The sequence below is a fragment of the Typopeltis vanoorti genome, chromosome 15, assembly GCF_054136105.1.
Source record: "Typopeltis vanoorti isolate ZY-2024b chromosome 15, IOZ_Tvanoo_1.0, whole genome shotgun sequence".
NCBI lineage: Eukaryota > Metazoa > Arthropoda > Arachnida > Uropygi > Thelyphonidae > Typopeltis > Typopeltis vanoorti.
This window is the reverse complement of record NC_143563.1, coordinates 115384303-115407643: the sequence shown is the minus strand read 5'-3', so window position 1 is coordinate 115407643 and position 23341 is coordinate 115384303. Positions and strand designations below refer to the sequence as shown.

The 23341-nt window shown below is 37.9% G+C and overlaps 1 protein-coding gene across 1 annotated transcript in view; it reads right to left on the bottom strand.

Moving 5' to 3' along the window:
* The window catches only part of LOC150099091 (tensin-1-like), a 780515-nt gene that overhangs the window by 552263 nt on the left and 204911 nt on the right, over nt 1-23341 (bottom strand). The window contains exon 8 of the mRNA XM_090405808.1: nt 2486-2536. Within this exon, the coding sequence (XP_090261934.1) occupies nt 2486-2536 (51 nt within the window). The remainder of the gene's footprint in view (nt 1-2485; nt 2537-23341) is intronic.

The following is a 23341-nucleotide window of genomic DNA, read 5'->3' as shown; positions in this document are numbered from 1 at the left end:
TAGTAGTGACTAGCTTTCTCTGTGCATTTGATTTCAGATAGTCTGTTCAATTTTGTTTTTTGTATCTCTCTTTTGATCTGTCCACCTTTGGTATTCTCAGGTGTAGGCTGGTGGCCTTCCTCATGGTTGACACATTTATGTTTTTATAGTATGTCCTTTAAAATTTAAAGTATGTCGTTTACTACCATATCAAGTACAGATGGCAGAGCTACAACAAGCAGTTTGGCATGCCCATAGGACAATTGAGATATCTTGTTTTTACAAATGCTGGAAGTGTATATGTGCCAAAAATAAGGGTGATATTCTTAGTCAGAATATAACTATCATCCCAGGAATGCACCTGGGATGATAGCTGCCCCTCCTTGGTTTTTAAGCCTCTAAACATATCTCCTCAAATGGAACGTCAAGGAGATCCCATTCTGATATTCACATCAATCCTTTTGAATAAAGGGTGATATTTTCCCCTATTAATAATGGATGATGAGAAACAACAGTATATTTAAGTGTATATATCAGACTTTTTTATTTGTTTGTTATTTCTGTTATCATATGATATCTTTACTTGGCTGAGACCTTAAAGGTTACCTGAAAAAATTTGAGAATGAAGGATTCCTGTTCAAAGAGATTTTTGATTTATCACCAGAGATCCCTACTACCTAGCTACCTCAGAACTACATAGATTCCCAGTATCCAGCATGCAATAAATGCACTCAGAAGTGGTATGCTAGGATTATCCCAGTGCTACACTTTCAGCAAGCCATGAGTCTTTGCCCAAGACCATGGGTAAAGAAAATGTACAGGAACACAATTAATCCTATGCAAGCAAGTCCACTGGCCAAATGATCTTGTTCAGGCTATTCAACATCACTCACCCTGCTGAAGTAGGAGCCAAAACTGTGTATGATTACCTGGATTTCTTTGGATGTTCATAGATAACACAACAAACACAGTATTGGACCCAGTAGTCTGCAGAGGACAGGAAAAAAGATTCAGGAGAAGTAAACTGACATAGGGGAAAAAGTATAGAAAAAAGGTAAGAATAAAAAAGAACATCGTCCACTGGGAAGTCCCCTCCACTAAGAACACATGCCTCACAGGGAGAGGCCCAATGACTGGAAAGATAAAGATCGGGATTCCATGCAGGATACAAGGAACATAATTACTACATAATTTAAATTAAGGGGATATTTAATCCCACATTATTTCAAAGCCGAATAAGAAACTCAAAGATAGAAATCAAAAAGTTTCATGCCGAATATAGCAAACTATAAAAGTTTGGCGAGTCCAAGCATAAGCAAACACCTGGTGGTACAATACCGGGCAACTTGCAGTAAAGGTGGATAAAGCTACGATCATTGTTCTTAGTATTAGCCCTAATGTAAAACACTCCCCTAGGAGATGTATGTTGTTTTACATTTAGGGAAACAAGTCACTACCCAGACTGGTTTCAACTCTCATTGGGGTCTCATCAGTGAGTAGGTAGACCAAATAATACCAAGATCATAGTGATAATAGCTTGCTACAATCTTGGTATTATTTGGTCTACCTACTCACTGATGAGACCCCAATGAGGGTTGAAACCAGTCTGAGTAGTGACCTGTCTCCCTTAATGTAAAACAACATACATCTCCTAGGGGAGTGTTTTACATTAGGGCTAATACTAAGAACAATGATCGTAGCTTTATCCACCTTTACTGCAAGTTGCCCGGTATTGTACCACCAGGTGTTTGCTTACGCTTGGACTCGCCAAACTTTTATAGTTTGCTATATTCAGCATGAAACTTTTTGATTTCTATCTTTGAGTTTCTTATTCGGCTTTGAAATAATGTGGGATTAAATATTCCCTTAATTTAAATAATTTTTACATTGCCGAAGTGAAGCCTTTTGGCTCTTTATTTCATTAATAATTACTACAACTTTTTAAGTGAAACAGAATCAGATTTTCTCTCATACATAGGTGGAAAAAAAATTATTCTGACCTTCCAACAAAATTACAAAAAATCTATCCTTGCAAAATCAACTTAGGGTATCAAATACTGAAAAGATTGCCAGCCTGGTTGGCCGAATGGTTAGTGTATCCGCTCTCCAGCCAAAAGGCTGCGGGTTTGAATCCCGCCATGGGCATGGATGTTTGTGAAAATACTAGTGGTGGTGGTGGACAGTAGATGGTGTTGGTGTAAATAATGCAATTGGTGGATGACGGGTGGATGATGTTGTTTGGTGGAGACGGAGAGTTGTAGAGTAGGTGCTCTCCCTCGATGAGTCTTGGACTCCCTGGAAGTGTCAAATAATAATAATAATATTGAAAAATTAGGTTTAATAAATTAGATAAATAAGTTGGGCCTTATGCTAACCCAACTTATTTGACCATGACATTACAGAAGATGAATGAAATAGATAAATAAATATATATTTAACATATTGATTGAATGAAAACTACTTTATATATATATATATACGAAGAAAAACTACAAATTACTGTTACCTGAGGGTTTAGTTTAGTCAGGTCATGACGCCTTTCTGATAAATTGAACACCTACATTAAAAAATAAATCATAATCCATTACAGTATATCCATTATAATCATCAAAAAAATAATTAAAATAGTTCAACATTTCTGATACTCTGCTGATGTATTAAATACCTATATTGTTGTTATTATTATTATTATTATTATTAATGACATCTCCATGGAATTTCAAGACTCATCTTAAGCCTCCCGTGATGTTGCTTGAAACCATTAACCATTATTCCTCAACTTAAGCTCATTCACTGACAAAGCATTCATAACTGTCTTCGTCAACCCATATCACTCAATCACAGCTCTCCGACCAACAGATAATAAGTAATAATCCCAATACAGGCATTGGATGTTTGCAAATATTTTTAGGTGATAGATGCATTTCACTGGTGGGTATAAAACCACCATTCTGTTTTACTGGAGTCTGGAGCGTATTAGTATCATTTTCAGGCCTGATATATATGTGTGTGTGTGTGTGTGTGTGTGTGTGTGTGTGTGTGTGTGTGTGTGTGTGTGTGTGTGTGTGTGTGTGTGTGTGTGTGTGTGTGTGTGTGTGTGTAAATCAATACTTTGCATTGAAAACATTCAGTATTGGGAATTCACCATTTACAATGGTGATACATTCTCCCTTATTCACCACACACACCATTAAAGAGATCCACTTTTTACTTCCTTACCAACTAATTGTTTTTAATATTGTGGCATGAAGAAGTAGTAGTAGAAGTGTAAGTGTTTTATTAGTGTTGTTGTTGTTATAAATAATAAGATAGGTAAAACATGTCTTTCAGATGATACAAATATAGGAGAAAATATCAGATGTTTTGCATAGAGGGAAGGAACAGACATCAGAATTAGTGGCAGTTACAAATGACTCGAATAGTGACAAAAGAATGTCGAAAAGGATTTGAAGAAATTATTGCAGAAGGTAAAGGATAATAGTGTTACTGGGAAAGTGGTTAGTTTGTTTCCCAGATATGATAGTAGTGAACTAAGAAGGAGAGCAGTGATAATGACAAGTTGTCTGAATTGTCTCAGGTAATGAGAGTTATAATTTGTGAATGTATGGAGTGAATTTGAAAAGAAGTTAGAATGGTTCAAAGCCTAATGGATTGTATATGAATGGGTGTGGTGTTGGACATTTGGAATGACTTTTGTTTACTAAGAGTACACATAGTTCATACAAAATTAGTATCAGATCAGAGAGAGAAATTGAGAAACACATTGCAGAAGGACTAGAAGAAGATGGATACACAGGTGAGGAAGTATTTTGGCAGGGCAAAGTGATGCAGTACAAAAAGGTGAGAATTATAAGGATATGAATGAAAATCACTCAGGATCAGGGAAACAGGGATAGTCAGATCAAAAAGAAAGGCATACTACAGCAGAAAGAGTAGAGAGTGGTGGTGATACAATGTTGTTAGTGAGATAGCCTCAAAGAGTGTTGAACTGTCACTTTTGTATACTAATGTAAGGAGTATCAGAAATAAAGCAGCTAAGTTTGTAGCACTGATCGAATCAGTATGCCAAAAGATAATTGGTATAAGTGAAACTTGGTTATACTCTCAGGATGATAAATGGTAGGATATAGAATTTTAACTGGTTAGATAGATGTTCACTAGTAGATCTGTTAACATCTGCTTTGAAGAACATGCAAATTATATCTAGGAGCATCTGTATGGCAAGTCGGGATCTGCAGACCATGCTCTGAATACTCCTTCAAATAAGATCAGATGGAGAAAAACATCCATATTACATTGAAGTTGTTACAGGCCTGACAGGCCATTCTTAGAATCAGCATCAGCTATGAGCACTCTCCCAACCCCAACAAGTATGGTTGCCGTTAGGTGAGTGCTAACATAAATTTCCCAAATATCTGGGAGACTATCATTTTAAGACCTAATAGCCAGACTTCTCTAAATTAATTTTGTAGTTATCTGACCCATAGAGGTCACCATGTAAAGACATTAGGTGTCAGTTACAATTGTTTCTCAAGTTACTTAATTTAGTGCTGTGTGCATGTCACAGTTATCATGGTGCTCTGATGATGCAGACAAAAAACTAGTGAAATATTAGTGAGTTTAATAAATGTATTAAACACAAAGCAAATGTATTAATGTATAAAATGCAAAGTATACACTTAGTGGGGAAACTTTAAAGAACACAGAGGAGATGAGAGATCTAGGAATGGTGTTGGACAAACCTGAAATTCAAGGGCCGCATTGCACAAGTTGTGAAGACCTGAAATCGGATATTGGCAATGATGAGGAGGACCCTGACATGCAGAAATAGAGAGGTTATGACACCATTGTATAAGGCCTTGATCAGGACTTATATGATTATTGTGCACAGATTTGGTCACTGGGTTTTCATGGTAATGAGGATATGTTGGAAAGGATCCAAAGAAGATTTACAAAGGTGCTCAGTGGTCTTTGGAATGTGGAGTATGACAACAGATTGAGAGAATGTAACTTGCAAAGCCTCGTGAATAAGAAGGGGGGGAGGGGATATGATTGAGGCATATAAGCCAGTCAGGGGTTGTTATCAGGTAGACATGGAAGAGATTTTTCATAGAATTGGAGGGGGGGTAGAACAAGTGGCCATTGCTGGAAACTGTATAAAGAGGATGTGAATAGAGGAGTGAGGAGCAGATTCTTTGCATTGAGAGTGGTTGGTGAATGGAATGCATTGTTGTGAATGCAGACACACTGAATCAGTATAAGGCAGAGTTGGGTGAGCATTATGTGCAATAGGCCTTTCTTTTAGTGTTACACGGTGATCAGCATTCATTTTAGAAATTATGGACTTTACAACCGTGTTATAAATAACTCTTTAATATCCCGGCGTTTCAATCTTCATATTAAGATCATCGTTTGGAGCATATACAAATGTACAGGACAAGCTAAGTTACATTACATATAGTAAGCTAGAGAAACAATGAATTGATCACAAGTTATTCTACTGGCATGACCTCTAGTGAAAAAAAAAAATATATATATATATATATTTATAAACCACATCAAGCAAAATTCTATTTATGATAACATGAATAAACATTCCTTCTTACAGATAGTTTTCCTTCAGTAACAATGATGTCCTATTTTTAGCATTATAATTGTTATTTTTGATTTAGGATCCTGGAATTTTTACAGTCCTGTTTGTAGTTGCTCTTAGAGAGGAAGGTTCCATGAGTCAAATATATTATTATTATTATTATTCAGGCCTCCATGGAGTCAAAAGACTCATCATGGGAGGTACTTCCTAAGTATTTCTTAGGTTCCCCCTAAGAAATACAAAGTCTATCATGCCACTCCTTAAACTTATTGACCGTTCTCGCCCTCAATACTCTATCAGGCAATGCATTCCACGGCTCAACCACCCTCCATGCAAAGAAACCACTCCTCACCCTCTTGCTCACAGTTTCCTTTCTTAACTTCCAGGGATGGCCTCTTGTCTTCACTCCTTCCCGCTGTTCAACCAAGTGAAAGAACTCCCCAATGTCAACCCTGTAACCACCTCTCAACAGTTTAAAAGTCTCAATCATATCACCTCTCCTTCTTCTATCCACCAAACTCTGCAGTCCACATTCCCTCAGCCGATTCTCATAACTATCCTTGTACAGTCCTGAGACCATCTTTGTCATCAGTCTTTGTATCTTTTCCACAGTTAATTTATCCCCTTCAAATCCTGGGGACCAAATCTGAGAACAATAATCCAAGTGTGGTCTGATCAGAGACTTATACAACAGAATGATAACCTTCTTATCTCTGCAGGTCAGTGTCCTTCTCATAATTGCAGCAATCCTCTGAGTTACCTTCACCACCTTTGCAATATGTCCTCTAAACTTCAGGTTTCTATCAATCATCAACCCCAGATCTCTTGTCTCCCCTACTTACTCCAGTATAACTCCTCCCATAGAGTATGCAGTGTCCCATCGATGTTTCCTAAACCTCAAGACCTTACATTTTGCTGCATTAAACCGAGACCCCCATTCATTTGCCCATCTATCTAGCTTATTCAAATCCTCTTGTAGGGCTGCCGCATCTGCACTATTACTAATAATCCTTCCCAGCTTTGCATCATCCGCAAACAACTGAATATCCCCTTGCAATCCGCTGGCAATGTCATTGATATAAAGATTAAACAATATAGGTCCTAGTACTGAGCCCTGTGGGCCCCCAATTGTAACCTCCTGTCTCCTTGAAACTGCTCCACCATACACAACTCGCTGTTACCTATCAGACAGCCAATCCTGAATCCAATTGACCAATCTGACATCCATTTGTGTTGCAACCTCTCAAATGCCTTTGCTAAGTCTAAGAAAATTGCAGTATATGCCTTTCCCTCATCTAATGTTCTTGTAACTTTATTATAAAAGGCTAGCATATTGCTAAAACAAGAGTGCCCTTTCACAAATCCATGTTGACTCTCACTGATAACATTACCCTCATCTGCCCAGTGCTGTATACGGTCCTTCACTACTTTCTCCACAGTCATTTCTCCTCCTACTGGCCAAATAGCTAAAAAATTCCCTAGGATTTTCTTTGGATCATAGGGCCAATCTCCTCTCATATTCCAGTTTCGCTTTCCTTACCACACTAGTCACTCTTCTGCCCTGTGTCTTATATTCTTCATGCATCCCCTCTTCACCTGTCTCCTTATATCTTTTCCACAGCTTCTTTTTCACATGCAATTCCTGTTTAATATTGTTTGTCATCCACTTTACTCCAAATTGTGTCCTCTTCTTTACTCGTGGCATGCAACTTACCATTGCTGCTAACAAATATTCTTTCACAATTTCCCACGCACTAACGATATCCCGGCCTTCCAATTCCTCCCTCCATGAAACTTCCCGAAGTTGATGTCTAAGACTATTATAATCACCTGCATTATAAGTCCACATAAGTTCCCGTCTCGTTGATACTCCTGCATGTCTATTCATTTTCCACGTCAAAACCATATGGTCACTCTCTCCAACTGGTGGGAGAGATGTCATCTCTGTTATTATCAACTCTTCTGATGCTACAACCAAATCTAAAACTCTTGAACCTCTTGTTCCCTCTGTTATGTTGCCTAAGACATTTGTCCCTCAAGAATTCTAGCAATTCCATTCCATTATTGCTACATGCATCTTCCTCTCTCCAATTTATACTACTGTAGTTAAAATCTCCCATAACAATAATTTTTCTTGCACTTGCCAAACTTAGCTGTCTAAACATCTCCTGGTCCCCATCATCCGTGCTCCTGGGTCTGTAGCAACACCCCACTAAATATCCTGTCTTGTCTACCTCTACCTCACACCATATGCTCTCAAAATCATTTGTCTCACTTCCTTCCAAAGCCTCCACTCTTAGAGGACATAGGTCATCACTTATCATAAGCAGTACCCCACCACCACGCTTTTTCCTCCTATCCTGACGAAAAATGCTATACCCAGCGACTTCTATTCCTGCCTTCAATATGTTTGGGATTTTTAGATATCCTTCAAACGAAGAAAGAAAACCTAATTTCCAAATTTTAAAGACTAAAAGATCGATAAAACCAGTGGCCATATTCAAATTTCTCCACAGTGAATGCTAACAACCAACCAGAAGCAAGAAACAACAGGAGCCACCAATCGCCTACAGGTAACAATAACATAGTTAACCTATCCAACCACACTTTAAACAAAGACGAACTCTCGGTACTAAATAAAGGTCTAAATGTTGCCGTAGCATCCAGGTCGATAAACAAACTTGAATTCATTTGAAACATAGAAAAAAGGTTTAAGATTCATCCCAAATAACATAGCAGACAAAATACGTTTAGAAACCACCAACATTTTAAATCATAACAAAACAATAACAAGCAACTTAACAAAACACGAATTAACAGCGGTGAAATCACTAAAGTCAAATCTGAACCGATAAAGGAAGTGCCACCGTTATTTGAAACCAAACCACTTATGTAGAAAAAATGAATCTGCTAGTCTCAGACAATAACACATACCAACTCATTAATTACAACCCAACCAATAGGATAAAAAAGAAAACAGAGAAACTATTTAGTCAATTACCACATGGCCCAAAGATACGGTCAAAAAAATATTTCAGCACTATGCTCGTTCCCCAAGAATTTACAGGCTACCAAAAATTCACAAAGAAATCACAAATCAAGGAGTTGGTAGGTCATTTCCCCCCTCCTATATCAAAAACACACAACACTTCATAAACATCAAAGACATTACATTAGAAAAAGATGATTTATTAGTCAGTTTTGATGCCTCTGCCCTCTTTACGAATGTCCCAATCAATGACACAATCCTTCTTTTAGAGAACAAATTCCCTCCAGACATCACGGTGCTCTTTGCACATGTATTGCATTCTGGTTATTCTGTATGGCAAAATGCTTTCTACCTACAAAAAGAAGGCACAACCATGGGCTCACCATTATCCCCCCCCCCCCCCATTGCTAACTTTTATATGGAACATTTTGAGCAACTTGCTTTAGGTTCCTCTTCTTTAAAACCCAAAGTCTGGCTTAGATACGTTGATGATGTTTTTGTGATCTGGTCCCATGGCCACCAGACACATTCCTCAGCCACCTAAACAAACAACACAAAAGCATACAGTTCACAATTGAGATTGAAAAACAGAACACACTTCCGTTTCTAGATACACTTGTCACATGTCTTCCTTCTGGCAATCTTTCCTTCACTGTTTACCAGAAACCAACACATACTGGCCAATATATACAGACAAACTCCTACCACCACCCAACACAAAAAACTAGGTGTCATTAACACTCTAAAAAACAGGGCTCTGAAGATCTGCTCCAGTGAACAGGCAGTGAAAGACGAATTTAAAGTTATCAGCAGTACTTTTCAAAAAAACGGGTACAGCCAAAACACTATTAACAAAATTCTCTACAAGACCTCAATAAAAAACAAAGACAAACCAGACTACAATAAAACTATAACCATTCCTTATATTAAAGGGACATCAGATAAAATAAACAGGATATTACAAAAATACAACCTCAAAGCCACCTTTAAACCTCCTGAAAAATTAAAAAGCTTACTGAACTCATCCAAAGACCAACTCCCTCCGCTAGCTCACCATGGAGTATAGCGTATTTATTGCGCCTGTAACCAGGGCCGCCTTCTCTATAAAGGGGCCTGGGTGCAAGAAACCTTTTGGGGCCCTAAAATATTTTTCAAAGGTAAAAATTAAAGGATTTGAAATAAACATATTGTAAAACCTCTTACCTGCAAATGATTTTGGCACAGGAAAACAAAAAAAAAAAACACATTTGAAATATAATACATTTCCGCAAATGTGTACCGACTGTGCCTACTCAATCGTGGGGCCCAGGTGCATTGCACCCATCACACCCTCCTGAGATGGCCGGCCCTGCCTGTAACATACCATATATAGGAGAAACAGGATGCACAATTCCCATCAGACAAAAAGAACATAAACGACACATTAAATATAATAATTATGGTGAAGCTGGCCTTTCTGATCATGTCCTGAACACCTTACATAGAATTGACTGGAAAAGCACTAGTTGTCTACATCATACCAAAATATGGTATGAACACAAATTTAAGGAAGCCTGTGAGATTATTACCAATCTGAACAATAATGATGATCTAAAAATCCCAAACATATGGAAGGCATATATTCGACCCACGGAACCTTCCTCTCTAAGAGCAACTACAAACAGGACTGTAAAAAATCCAGGATCCTAAATCAAAAATAACAATTATAATGCTAAAATATAGGACATTATTGTTACTGAAAGAAAACTATCTGTAAGAAAGAATGTTTATTCATGTTATCATAAATAGAATTTAGCTTAATGTAGCTTATAAATATATATATATATATATATATATATTTTTCATTAGAGGTCATGCCAGTAGAATAACTTGTGATCAATTCATTATTTCTCTAGCTTACTGTATGTAATGTAACTTAGCTTGTCCTGTATATTTGTATATGCTCCAGATGATCTTAATATGAAGATCGAAACTCCGGGATATTAAAAGAGTTATTTATAACACGGTTGTAAAGTCCATAATTCCTAAAATGAATGTACAATAGTGTGCACCTCCCACAATGAGTCTCTGACTTCATGGAGGTTGGATGATAATAATAATAAATAATGATAATAATTGTGTCATTCAAGAGTGTAAGTGGAAAAATAGTAGTATGTGTTAAGATTTTGAAGCTATTTGGTGTGAAGTTGAGATCAGCAGATTATGTAACAGGGTGCTGATACAGGGCAGGGAATGTGAGGAGCAATGATTGTGAAATTTTTAGACAAATTAGTTGGGCAAGTAAAAGGAAGGTGATCCTAATGGGAGATTTTAAGTATAGGAATGTGGATTGGAAAGAAGAGGTATTGTATGGTAACAATGAGAGTGAATTTGTTGAGTATCTGCAGGATAACTATCTTAAGCGGCACGTGAGATGGAATTAGCATGAGGGTTTTTAGATATTTAATTTCATATTCTCACAGATGCGGTTGTGAGATTAATCAAGAGATATTGGTTTGGAAGGGAGTCAAACACAAAAAAGCTGTTTTCAAGAAGGTGTATATGTAGAACTATAAGGAGGGTGATTATTATAACCTTTGCAGTCAACTAGAAACAATACACTGGGTTAACGAGTTGCAGTTTTGATGTTGACAGCGCCTGAAAAATGATAAGGCAATGTCTGCCACAAGCAATGAATAACCACATCCTAAGAGTTATGTGGATAAATAGAGTAGGAATGAGAAGGATGAACTGTAAACTCAAGCAAGCAATGTGACAAAAGACGTTATTATGGAGGAGCTACAAGACAGATCATCATGAACAGATGAATGAAGAATATAAACTGCTGGCCAGAAAAGTGACAAGCATGGCTAAAAAAGAAAAAAAAAAAGTAGAATATGAGAGGAGATTGGCCAGTCAGGTCAAAGTTAAGCCAAGGAATTTTCTGCTATGTGGTAAGCAAAAGAAAAAATAATTATGGCAAGTAAAGAGCAGTGGGTAACAGAGTAACCATAGCATGATATAGCAGAATTATTTAATGAACAATTCATCAGTGTATATCATGCTGGTGAGAATGATGCTGTGCAACATGCAGAAAGGAGGCAACTATTAGGAGAATGAAAGGTGAAAGAATTAGGTTGTATCAAGTGTTGCTTGGGTTAGATGCTAATAAGGCTGTGGAAATGGGTTGACATTCCCACAATCTTATTATTAAAAGAATTAGCCAAGCCCTTTATCTGGTTATTTAATGGAAGTCTTAGAGTGAGAAGGGTTCCTAAGAAGTGGAAAGAATGCAGAATAGTACCTCTCCACAAGCATAGTTCTAGGACAGAAGTTTCCAGTTACTGGCCCATATATTATTATTATTATTATTATTATTATTTAAGTAATTAATATTAATATTTAAGCAACTAGTTTAAGTCCAATTCTACTAAAACTAATAAATAAAATATTTAAAACAGGACAGATACCAAATATGCTAAAGACCATCATAATTACACCCATATGCAAACAAGGAAAAAGAAATTTAATCAGCAATTACAGACCCATAGCAACATTACCAATTATCAATCAAATTATGGAGCGGATCATACTGAAGAAACTCACACCATACACTGAGATCTTTAATATTATCCCCAAAACACAATATGGTTTTCAGAAAAATAAGGGAACAACATCTCTCTTGTAAGACTTTACAGACTTAATTAATACCGCCTTAGACAAAAACAAAATAGCCATGGTAGTCTTTATAGATCTAAACAAAGCATTCGATACACTTACACATCAAACCTTGTTAGAAAAGCTGAGGCATGTTGGAATAGACGGGCCTCTTCACAGGTGGTTTTCAAACTACCTCCAAAATAGAAAGCATATCACACGTATCGGATCAAACCGAAGCAGAGAGCTACCAGTAACCTGTGGAGTGCCACAGGGAGCTGTACTCTCCCCAACTCTATTCAACATTTACACGCACGATATTAATCAGTTACCACTCAAAGGTAAGATATTCCAATACGCAGACGATACAGCAATAATATCCATCCATAATAACGCAAGCATAGCCCAAACAAATATGCAACATGACATAAATCTGATCATAGACTGACTCACGAAAAACTCCATACACCTAAACTCAGAAAAGACAAAATTAATTATATTCAGATATCCACTGACTCGACCAGTTGATAACAAATATATAACTATCCAACATCCACTTTCCAACACAAAAAACACACAGAACAGCAAAACCACTACAATCACTCAGGTTGAAACAATACGATACCTTGGAATTTACCTCGATGCAGATATGAACTGGAATAGCCATTAAAACATCTACACAACAAACTCCGAACAATAAGTGGCAAACTCTACAGATTAAAAGACATAGTTCCCATACGCCTAAAAACACTAATATACAATGCACTATAACAACGTATGCTTTCTGTGCACCCTACAAATTAAATAGATTAATGTCGCTACAGTACAAAATGACAAAACTGATTTTTTGGGAACAAAGAGAAAATCACGACCTTATAAACATTGCAATGGCAGAACACAAAATATTGACAGCAAAACATTTATGTCACTATGCAGCCTTGCTAAAACATTATTTCAATGCCAACTACAGGACAGTTAGAAATACATACTATAAATACATATTGAGAGGGGGCGCTAGTGGGTCAAGCGCCACGAACGTGTTTTGAAGAGCTCCTGATTCAGATAAGTTTTACTAGGAATAATTAAGTATATATGCGTAATTGTTTAAGTAAGAGCGGCTGTAAACGTTGTACGCTACCGATATTATTAATTTGGGGGTTTTTTTCTTGCATAAACTAAATATGAAAACGTTAATATTAGACCTAGTAACATGCAGAGAAAAAAAAAAAAAAAATGGCGGCGGCATTGTCATTCCATGATTTTAATTTGGATTTCAGTCGGTTCGTTAAGTGTGAGGTCTGTTATATGTATTCCTTCGATTACATAAATGATTTGTGGATGTTTAGTGCGGATGGAAGAAGGGTGTGTGCGAAATGTGACCTGAACGAGGAATTGATGAATGCGAATATGAAGTTGATGACAGAAAGTGCTAGTACCAATTGTGTCGCGAGTGCACGTTTGCAAGAGAAGAATGGCGAGAAAGACAGGCGAAAAAATGTTAAAAAATCAGGAAAAAAGAAAAAGAGCGATTTGACAACCATAACGGATGTTAAAAGGGACGAAAGTGAGGCGAAAGAAACGAAATTGAGAGAACGAATGAAAGTAGAAATGGCGTGGTGCAGAAATCGCAAGTAAAAAAAAATCGAAAGAATGAATGATAGCGAAAAAAGAATGACTGATGGCGAAAGTTGGACGCATGTTAGTCCGAAAATACGGAAACAAAGAAAGATATGTGAGGGTGAAAGTGAGAAGAATGATAGTGAAAGTTGGACGTATGTTGGACCGAAGGTACGGAAACAAAGAAGGATGAATGAGAGGGAAAGTGAGAAGAGAGGGTCGAGAGTTAGATAGTTAGAAAGATTTAATGATAGAGTGAATGTGTCGCTAAGGTTCAGAAGGTGAATTGGATTGGATGAAGCAAGAAATGAAATGGATGCAGAATGAAATTAAGAGAATTCAGGTCAAAACTATTAAAATAAATCATGATGGCATGAAAGAGTTAACAAAAGATGAGCGAGTGGCGTTGTATGGCGACTCCATTATTAAAGGTGTGCTAGAGGATAAAATGCACAAGGTATGTTTTCCAGGCGGTAAAATGAGTAGAGTGATTGAGGCATTGAATATGAGGCGGGAATGAGCAAAAGAGTTAATTGTATTAATTGGTACGAATGATTTGAGAGAGAACAAAGAGCATGTCAAAATGAATGTCAGGAGACTGCTTGTAAAGATAAAGGAGAATAGTGTGACAGGAAGGGTGGTCAGTGTGTTGCCTAGGTATGATTGTGGTGAAATGAGGCGGAGAGCAAGGATTATGAATGATATTCTGGCTGAAATGTGTGAGGAGATGGGAGTACAGTTTGTTAATGTGTGGAATGAGTTTGAGGGACGAAGTGAGCAGTATGGGAGCGATGGACTGCATTTGAGTGGTTATGGTGTGAGTCGCTTGGAGAGACTGCTGCTGGAAGGTAGAGAAGTGAATAGAGAGAATGAATCAGATCGAGAGGGGAGTGATGTGGAAGAGCAGGAGAGTAAGACAGGAGGGATTGAAGGAGTGGAAATGAATGTGGAAGTGAGTGGTATGAGTATAGAAAATGAGAGAATGGGTGTGCAAGAGGAGCAGGGAAACGGCGAGGCTCAGGGTGGACAGGGATATACAGCGTGAGAAAGGTGGATGCTCCAAGAGGAGGTGAGAGAATGTGAAAGCAGGAAAGTAATGGGATGATCAGGGATCAAAAGGAAACAGATGGAATTGCAAAGGGTTCTAAAATAAAGAAGCAGAAAGAGAAATGGCCCCAGTCCAGCATGGAGAGATCACATCGAGTGAGTGGTATCAGTGGAACTAGCTGTAGATCCAGAAATGAGTTGTTGTGTTTGTATACCAATGCTAGAAGTATAAGAAACAAGGCGGATGAAATGGTTGCACTAATTGCGTCTGTGCACCCAGAGATTGTCGGAATAAGTGAGACATGGTTAGATGAGGATGACATCCTGACAGGAATAGAGATGGAAAGTTATGATGTGTTTCGTGAGGATAGAAAGGGTAAAAAGGGAGGGGGAGTGCTATTGATGATAGAGAAAGAGTTATGTCCATACAAGGTAGAGATGCAAGAGGGAAATGGGGCCAGTGGTTTTGAGGCAGTATGGTGTGAGATAGAGGTGAATAGAATCAAATACTTGGTGGGATGTTGTTATAGACCTGGTAATGTGGATGGTGGTGATAGTGAATTGTATAGTCAAATAAGCCAAGCAAATAAGAAAAGGGTGATCATTATGGGTGATTTTAATTATGGCAATATAGACTGGAATGAAGAGATAGCAACTGGAAGTAAAGAAAATGAGTTTCTTGAGTTTTTGAGGGATAACTACCTCAGACAGTATGTAACAGAGGGCACAAGAGGATTAAGGGTCTTGGATTTGGTCATCTCATCGGAGGATGTAATTATCAATGAGGTATCAAATCATCCACCAATTGGTGAAAGTGACCATGAGGTGATTACTTGGGTGGTTGCCAGCAGTGCAAGGACCCCTGTGAAAAAAGGGTATATGTGGAACTACAAGGGGAGGGGGGGAGGTGATTATGAAGAGCACAGGAGACAGCTTGCAGGTGTAGCATGGAATGAGGAGTTAGCTGGAAAAGAGATCAATGCAGCTTGGGGGATTTTCAAAAAATATTTAGTGGATGCAATGTCGAAACGTATACCATGGGTGAGAAGGTTAAATAAGTTAGGTGTGAGATGGATGAATAAAGAGATTAACCATGCAATACAGAGAAAAAGGGCATTGTGGAGGCAGCATAAGAGAAGTGGAAGTAACCAATTTCATGAGTTCTACAAAGACCAGGCAAGGAGGGTGACTTGGTTGGTGAGAGTAGCTAAAGAGAGGTATGAACAGCAGTTAGCTAATGAAGCTAAAAAGAATCCTAGGGAGTTCTTTCGATATGTAGCCAGCAAAAGAAAGAATGATTATGGAAGGATGACACTGATTGGAGGAAATGGTATAAAGACAGCTGTTGCAGAATGTGTGGTGGAGATACTTAATGAGCAGTTCATAAAGATCTTTCAATCTTGTGAATGTGACTTCATGGAGAGATTGAGAGTAGTTGATGATGGGGAGGAGAGACTGACTGTAAGTGAGCAAGAGGTGTTTAGGGAGTTGAGTAAACTAGATGTAAATAAGGCTATGGGACTTGATAATATATCACCGCATATTCTGAAGGAATGTGCCAGAGAGTTGACACCTGCCTTGACATATTTTTTTAATATGAGTCTTGCACTTGGTCAAGTTCCTAAGGAGTGGAAGGAGGGTAAGATTGTGCCACTTCATAAAGGAAGTGATCGGACTCAAGCATCAAACTATAGGCCTATCTCTGTGTCAGGTGTTGTGATTAAATTGTTGGAGGAGCTTGTGAGAACTAGGATCCAGAGTTGGGTTGAAAACAATGGTATTATCTTTGATGGACAGCATGGATTTGCTAAAGGGAGGTCGTGTTTTAGTAATCTACTTACTTATTACAATAAAGTGACTACTTCCTTGGACAGAGGAGAAGGATACACAGTAATATACTTGGATTTTGCAAAAGCTTTTGATAGAGTACCTCATGATAAGTTGACAGTCAAACTAGGGCAGATGGGGTTGGATATTAGATTAGTGCATTGGATTGGAGACTGGCTATCTGATAGATATCAACAAGTTGTGTATGGGGGTGCAATATCCAGGAAAAGAAAAGTCACTAGTGGAGTGCCTCAGGGATCTGTTTTAGGTCCATTACTATTTAACTTGTATATTAATGATATTGGCGAAGATTTGGTTGGAGATATTCAGTTGTTTGCAGATGATGCAAAGTTGGGACGAACCATAAAGAGTAGTGAAGATGTTGTGGCCTTGCAAGAAGACTTGAATAAATTGAGTGATTGGGCAAGCAAATGGGGATGTGAGTTCAATGTTGAAAATGTAAGGTTTTAAAATTTGGAAAACAAAGATGGGATGCAGAATTTATGCTTGGTGAGAATATATTGTTGGAAGTAGAGGAAATAAGAGATCTGGGAGTGATAGTGGATAAGGATCTAAAATTTAGGGGACACATCGCCAAAATTGTGAAGACAACACAAAGACTTCTGGGAATGATGAGGAGGACACTGACATGTAGAAGTAGGGAGATTCTTGTTCCATTGTATAAGGCTTTGATTAGGCCACGCATGTGCCCAATTTGGTCACCTGGTTTTCAGAAGGATGAAGAGATGTTGGAAAGGGTCCAAAGGCGACTGACTAAGGTAGTTTCTGACCTCTGGAATGTCGAGTATGAGGAAAGATTGAAAAGATGTAATTTGCAGAGTCTAGTGGAGAGAAGGAAGAGGGGAGATATGATAGAGACCTATAAGTTGGTAAGGGGTTGTTATAGGATCAATGGTGGAGAAGTTCTACAGAGAATAGTGGGAGATCAGGGAAGAACCAGAGGTCATCCCTGGAAACTGTATAAAGAGGGTGTGAGTAGGGGAGTGAGAGGCAGGTTTTTTTTGTGCAGAGTTGTGAATGATTGGAATGCCTTGCCTGAGAGTGTGGTGTCTGCAAGGAGTTTGAATGTGTTTAAAGACCCGGTATGATGAGATGTGTGTGAGATAAAAAGACCTCCTAGATGAGTCTTTGACTCCATGAGGTCTTGTTTAATAATAATAATAATAATAATAATAACAAGACCTCAGACTACTAATTATATCACATATAAGTGCAATAATCACTACGGAAAGGCCACGCGAAACTTCTACTTCCCAGACATGATAAACAAATTACCTTTTGAATACAGAAACCTTACAAACTACAATAGCCTGAAAAGAGCTCTAAGGACATACTACGAACAAGAAACACGCACCCAAAATACCATACTAACTTAACGAAACACAATATATTCGCTCAGGCTTCCAGTTCAGCAATGCATCAGTACATTCCACTTTATTGTGTGTGTGGGGGGGGGGGGTGCGTGTGAGTGCGCGTGCGAATTTCTCAATCATAGATTCCGTAGCATCCTAACACAGCAAAAAAAAAAAAATACATAATAACCAACTGGTGTCATCCTCAGATAAGCTTACATTTAAGCTTCGAGGATGAAAGGAAAAAAAATAGTTCTAATCAAGATGTATCATATGTAACCAAATGTAATGTACGTATCACAAGAAAACCAATGTATGTAAATATCACATGTAAACAAATGTAAGTAATGTATCATATGTAAACAAATGAATGTAATGTATATAATAATTGTAACAAATGTATGTAATGTATATAATAACTGTAAATGCAATGTAACAAAAAAAAAATATTTTAAAAGTTAATCATGAGTTTACACCGTATGTTTGTAAAAATAAGGACACATAATATTCAGATTGCGTATGTGTAAATACTGTTGTATAATCATACCTTTTCAAACTTGAAAAAAAAAAATAGTAAACCACAACATGTAATATTATACAACTTATGTAAATCTGAACAATATAATTGTAAATTATTATTACGATTGTTATATAAAAAAAAAACTGTTATCATCATTACTATTTAAATCTCATTATATGTAGCACAAAGTGCTGAACCTCGTAAAATAATATACTGAATAGATGATCATTGTACATATGTAAATATTTGAAAGAACAAAAAAAAAAAAAAATTATTATTATTATTATTATTATTATTCTGTATACTCTGTATTCAAAAATTGTGTATAGTCTTTATTGTTAATATTAGAAGAACATGTGTTGTAAATAGATAATATAGAAGCAAAAAAGTATTATTAAAAATTTTAATTGAAATCCAATGTAGAAAATGCAGCACTTAGTGCTGAATTCTGTAAAATTATAAGTTGCAATGTCACTAAAGATGTTTATTGTATATGTAAATATTTTAGCAATCAATAAAAAAAAAAAAATTATTATTATTTAAAAAAAAAAAAAAAATTATTCTAAGACCTAATGGTATCACACTCATCTAGGAGGTCCCTTTTGTCATATACACAGCTCATCATACCGTGGCTTAAACACATTCTCTGCACACACCACACTCTCTGGCAGTGCATTCCAATCGTTCACAACTCTCCATGCAAAAAAAAACTGCTTGTCACTCTCCTAATCACACCCTCCTTATACAGCTGCCAGGGATGACCTCTTGTTCTTCCCAAATCTCTCATCATTTTGTGAAAAACCTCTTCAATGTTATATAACAACCCTCTTACCAACTTGTTTTTATCATATCACCCTCTTCCTCCTATCTACTAGACTCTGCAGCTCTTTATATTTAGTACTAGTGTGTAATAGCCAAACTGGATATTGGCATTGTCCTGTAGTATTGTTATTTTAATTTTGTTAGTTTCAGTTGCTACTGTTTGGTTTCATGCAATAGCTAATGTTGCAAAATGGCAGTAGTAAGGAAGTGCATACCAGCAGTGCAGAAGGTTTCAAATCAGAGATCATGTTTTTTCCTTGGATTTTTAAAAAGTGAATAGGCTGTAATAATTGTTACATACATCAAAAAACATACTTTAATGCACTTTTTATGGACTGTTAAAAGTTTATTTTTCACTTGGTTAGAGTATAATAAATTTAGTTTAATCCTTTATCCAAGTGTGAGCAAACAAAGTTTGCACCTGAAAGTACCTTCAGGACTGGGTAAGGTGGTACAACACCAGGGCACTCCTTGCAAAGGTGGAGCAAGCTACCAACACTCCTATCCTAGTATCTCCCATAATGCAAAACACATCTCCTTGCGGATATGTCTAATGTTATGTGTTAAGGGAAGTGGCCACAACCCAGACTAGTTTCGACCTTTATTGAGTCTCTTCAGTGGGAGCCGGGCCCAAGTGGATATACCAGGCAGAAGCATTAGCAGGTCATCTCTACCTATAGGAGTTGCCAAATCGTGTGCCACCCTTTTTTAATAAATTACTCTGGATTTAGAGAAAGATGTTGAAAGTTTATTTTTCACTTGGTTAGAGGATAATAAATTTAGTTTAATCCTTTATCCAAGTGTGAGCAAACAAAGTTGCACCTGAAAGTATCTTCAGGACTGGGGTAAGGTGGTAACAACACCAGGGCACTCCTTGCAAAGGTGGAGCAAGCTACCAACACTCCTATCCTAGTATCTCCCATAATGCAAAACACATCTCCTTGCGGATATGTCTAATGTTATGCATTAAGGGAAGGACCACAACCCAGATTAGTTTCGACCTTACAGGTAGAGATGCTTCTGCCTGGTATCTCCACTTGGGCCTGGCCCCCACTGAAGAGACCTCAGTAAAGGTCGAAACTAGTCTGGGTTGTGGCCCTTCCCTTAATGCATAACATTAGACATATCTGCAAGGAGATGTGTTTTGCATTATGGGAGGTACTAGGATAGGAGTGTTGATATCTTGCTCCACCTTTGCAAGGGGTGCTCTGGTGTTGTACCACCTTACCCCAGTCCTGAAGATACTTTCAGGTGCAAACTTTGTTTGCTCATACTTGAATAAAGGATTAAACTAAATTTATTATATGGGCTGGTAAGTTAAATGAGAAGTGAAGTGAAGTGTGAAATTTCGAAGTGATCAGAAATTGAAATGAGACGTGACAGGAAGGGTAACGAGCGTGTTGCCTAGGTATCACTGTGGTGAGATGAGGCAGAGAGCAAGGATTATGAATGATATACTGGCTGAAATGTGTGAAGAGATGGGAGTACAGTTTGTTAATGTGTGGAGTTTGAAGGACGAAGTGAACTACATGGGAGCGATGACTGCATTTGAGTGGTAATGGTGTGAGTTGCTTGGAGAAACTGCTGCTGGAAGGTAGAGAAGTGAGTAGAGAGAATGAATCAGATCAAGCAGGAAGTGATGTGGAAGAGCAGGAGAGTAAGACAGGAGAGACTGAAGAGGTGGTTATGAATGGGGGAGGTGAGTGGTTATGAGTATAGAAAATGAGATAAAGGGTATGCAAGAGGAGCAGTGAAACGGGGAGGCTCAGGGTGGACAGGGGTACACGGAGTGAGAAGGGTGGATGCTTCAAGAGGAGGTGAAAGCATGTGTAGACAGGAAAAGAATGGGATGGTCTGGAATCGAGAGGAAACGGTTGGAAATGGGGAGAGTTTGAAAATGAATGGGCAGAAAGGGAAATGGCCCCAGTCGAGCATGGAGGGATCACATCGAGTGAGTGGTATCAGTGGAACTAGCTGTACATCCAGAAATGAGCTGTTGTGTTTGTATACACATCCTTGAAGTATAAGAAACAAGGCAGATGAAATGGTTGCACTAATTGCATCTGTTCACCCAAAGATTGCTGGAATAAGTGAGACATGGTTGGAAGAGGATGATCTTCCAACCATGTCTCACTTATTCCAACTATAGCCTGACAGGAATAGAGATGGAAGTGTATGATGTATTTCGTGAGGATAGAAGTGGTAAAAAGGGAGGGGGAGTGTAATTGATGATAGAGAAAGAGTTATGTCCATATAAAATAGAGATGCAAGAGGGAAATAGTGCCAGTGGTTTTGAGGCAGTATGGTGTGAGATAGAGGTGAATGGAGTCAAATACTTGGTGGGATGTTGTTATAGACCAGGTAATGTGGATGGTGGTGATAATGAAATATATAATCAAATTAGCCAAGCAAATAAAAAAAAGGTGATCATAATGGGTGATTTTAATTATGGCAATATAGACTGGAATAATGAGATAGCAACTGGAAGTAAAGAAAATGAGTTTCTTGAGTTTTTGAGGGATAACTACCTCAGACAGTACATAACAGAGGACATACGAGGATTGAGAGTCTTGGATTTGGTCATCTCATCACAGGATGTAATTATAAATGAGGTGTCAAATCATCCACCAATTGGTGAGAGTGACCATGAGGTGATTACCTGGGTGGTTGCCAGCAGTGTGAGGATCTCTGTGAGAAAAGTGTATATGTGGAACTACAAGGGGTGGGGGGGATTATGAAGAGCCCGTAGACAACTTACGGGCGTAGCATGGAATTCCAGGGTGAGAAGGTAAAATAAGAAGGTTAAAATGTGTGAAATGGATGAATAAAGAGATTAAGCATGTGATACAGAGAAAGAGGGCATTGATGCAAAGTTGGGATGAACCATGAAGAGTAGTGAAGATGTTGTGGCCTTACAAAAAGACTTGAATAAATTGAGTGATTGGGCAAGGAAATGGGGATGCAAGTTCAATGTTGCAAAATATAAGGTTTTAAAATTTGGTAAACAAAGATGGCATGCAGAATTTATACTTGGTGAGGATAGATTGTTGGAGGTGGACGAAATAAGAGATCTGAGAGTGATAATGGATAAGGTTCTGAAATTTAGGGGACACATCGCCAAAATTGTGAAGACAACACAAAGATTCTGGGAATGATGCAGATGACACTGATGTGTAGAATTAGGGAGAGTCTTGTTCCATTGTATAAGGCTTTGATTAGGTCACACATGGACTATTGTGCCCAGATTTGGTCACCTGGTTTTCAGAAGGATGAAGAGATGTTGGAAAGGGTCCAAAGACGACTGACCAAGGTAGTTAATGACCTCTGGAATGTCGAGGTCAGGAAATATTGAAAAGATGCAATTTAAAGAGTTTGGTGGATAGGAGGAAGTCGGGAGATATGATAGAAACCTACAAGTTGGTAAGAGGTTGTTATAGGATAAATGTTGGAGAAGTTCTACATAAAATAGTGGGAGATAGGGGGAGAACCAGAGGTCATCCCTGGAAACTGTATAAAGAGGGTGTGAGTAGGGGAGAGAGAGAGGCAGGTTTTTTTCATGCTGAGTTGTGAATGATTGGAATGCCTTGCCTGAGAGTGTTGTGTCTGCAAGGCGTTTGAGTGTGTTTAAGACATAGTATGATGAGCTGTGTGTGCGATAAAAGGACCTCCCAGATGAGTCTTTGACTCCATGAGGTCTTGGGGTAATAATAATAATAATATGAGAAGTAAAGTATTACAATGTTTGAGAAATGAGATTGCAATGACAAACTACGGCATTCCAGAAACAAGAAAAGCGTCACCAAAAGTAATTAAAAAAAAGGATTGAATTGCTGGCAGTAATAATAATGGAAATGAAGTAGAAGAGCATAGGAAATATTTGATAAAAATGAACAGTGAAGTTAAATTAAATGCATGGAGAAGGGATTTGACTATCTAAA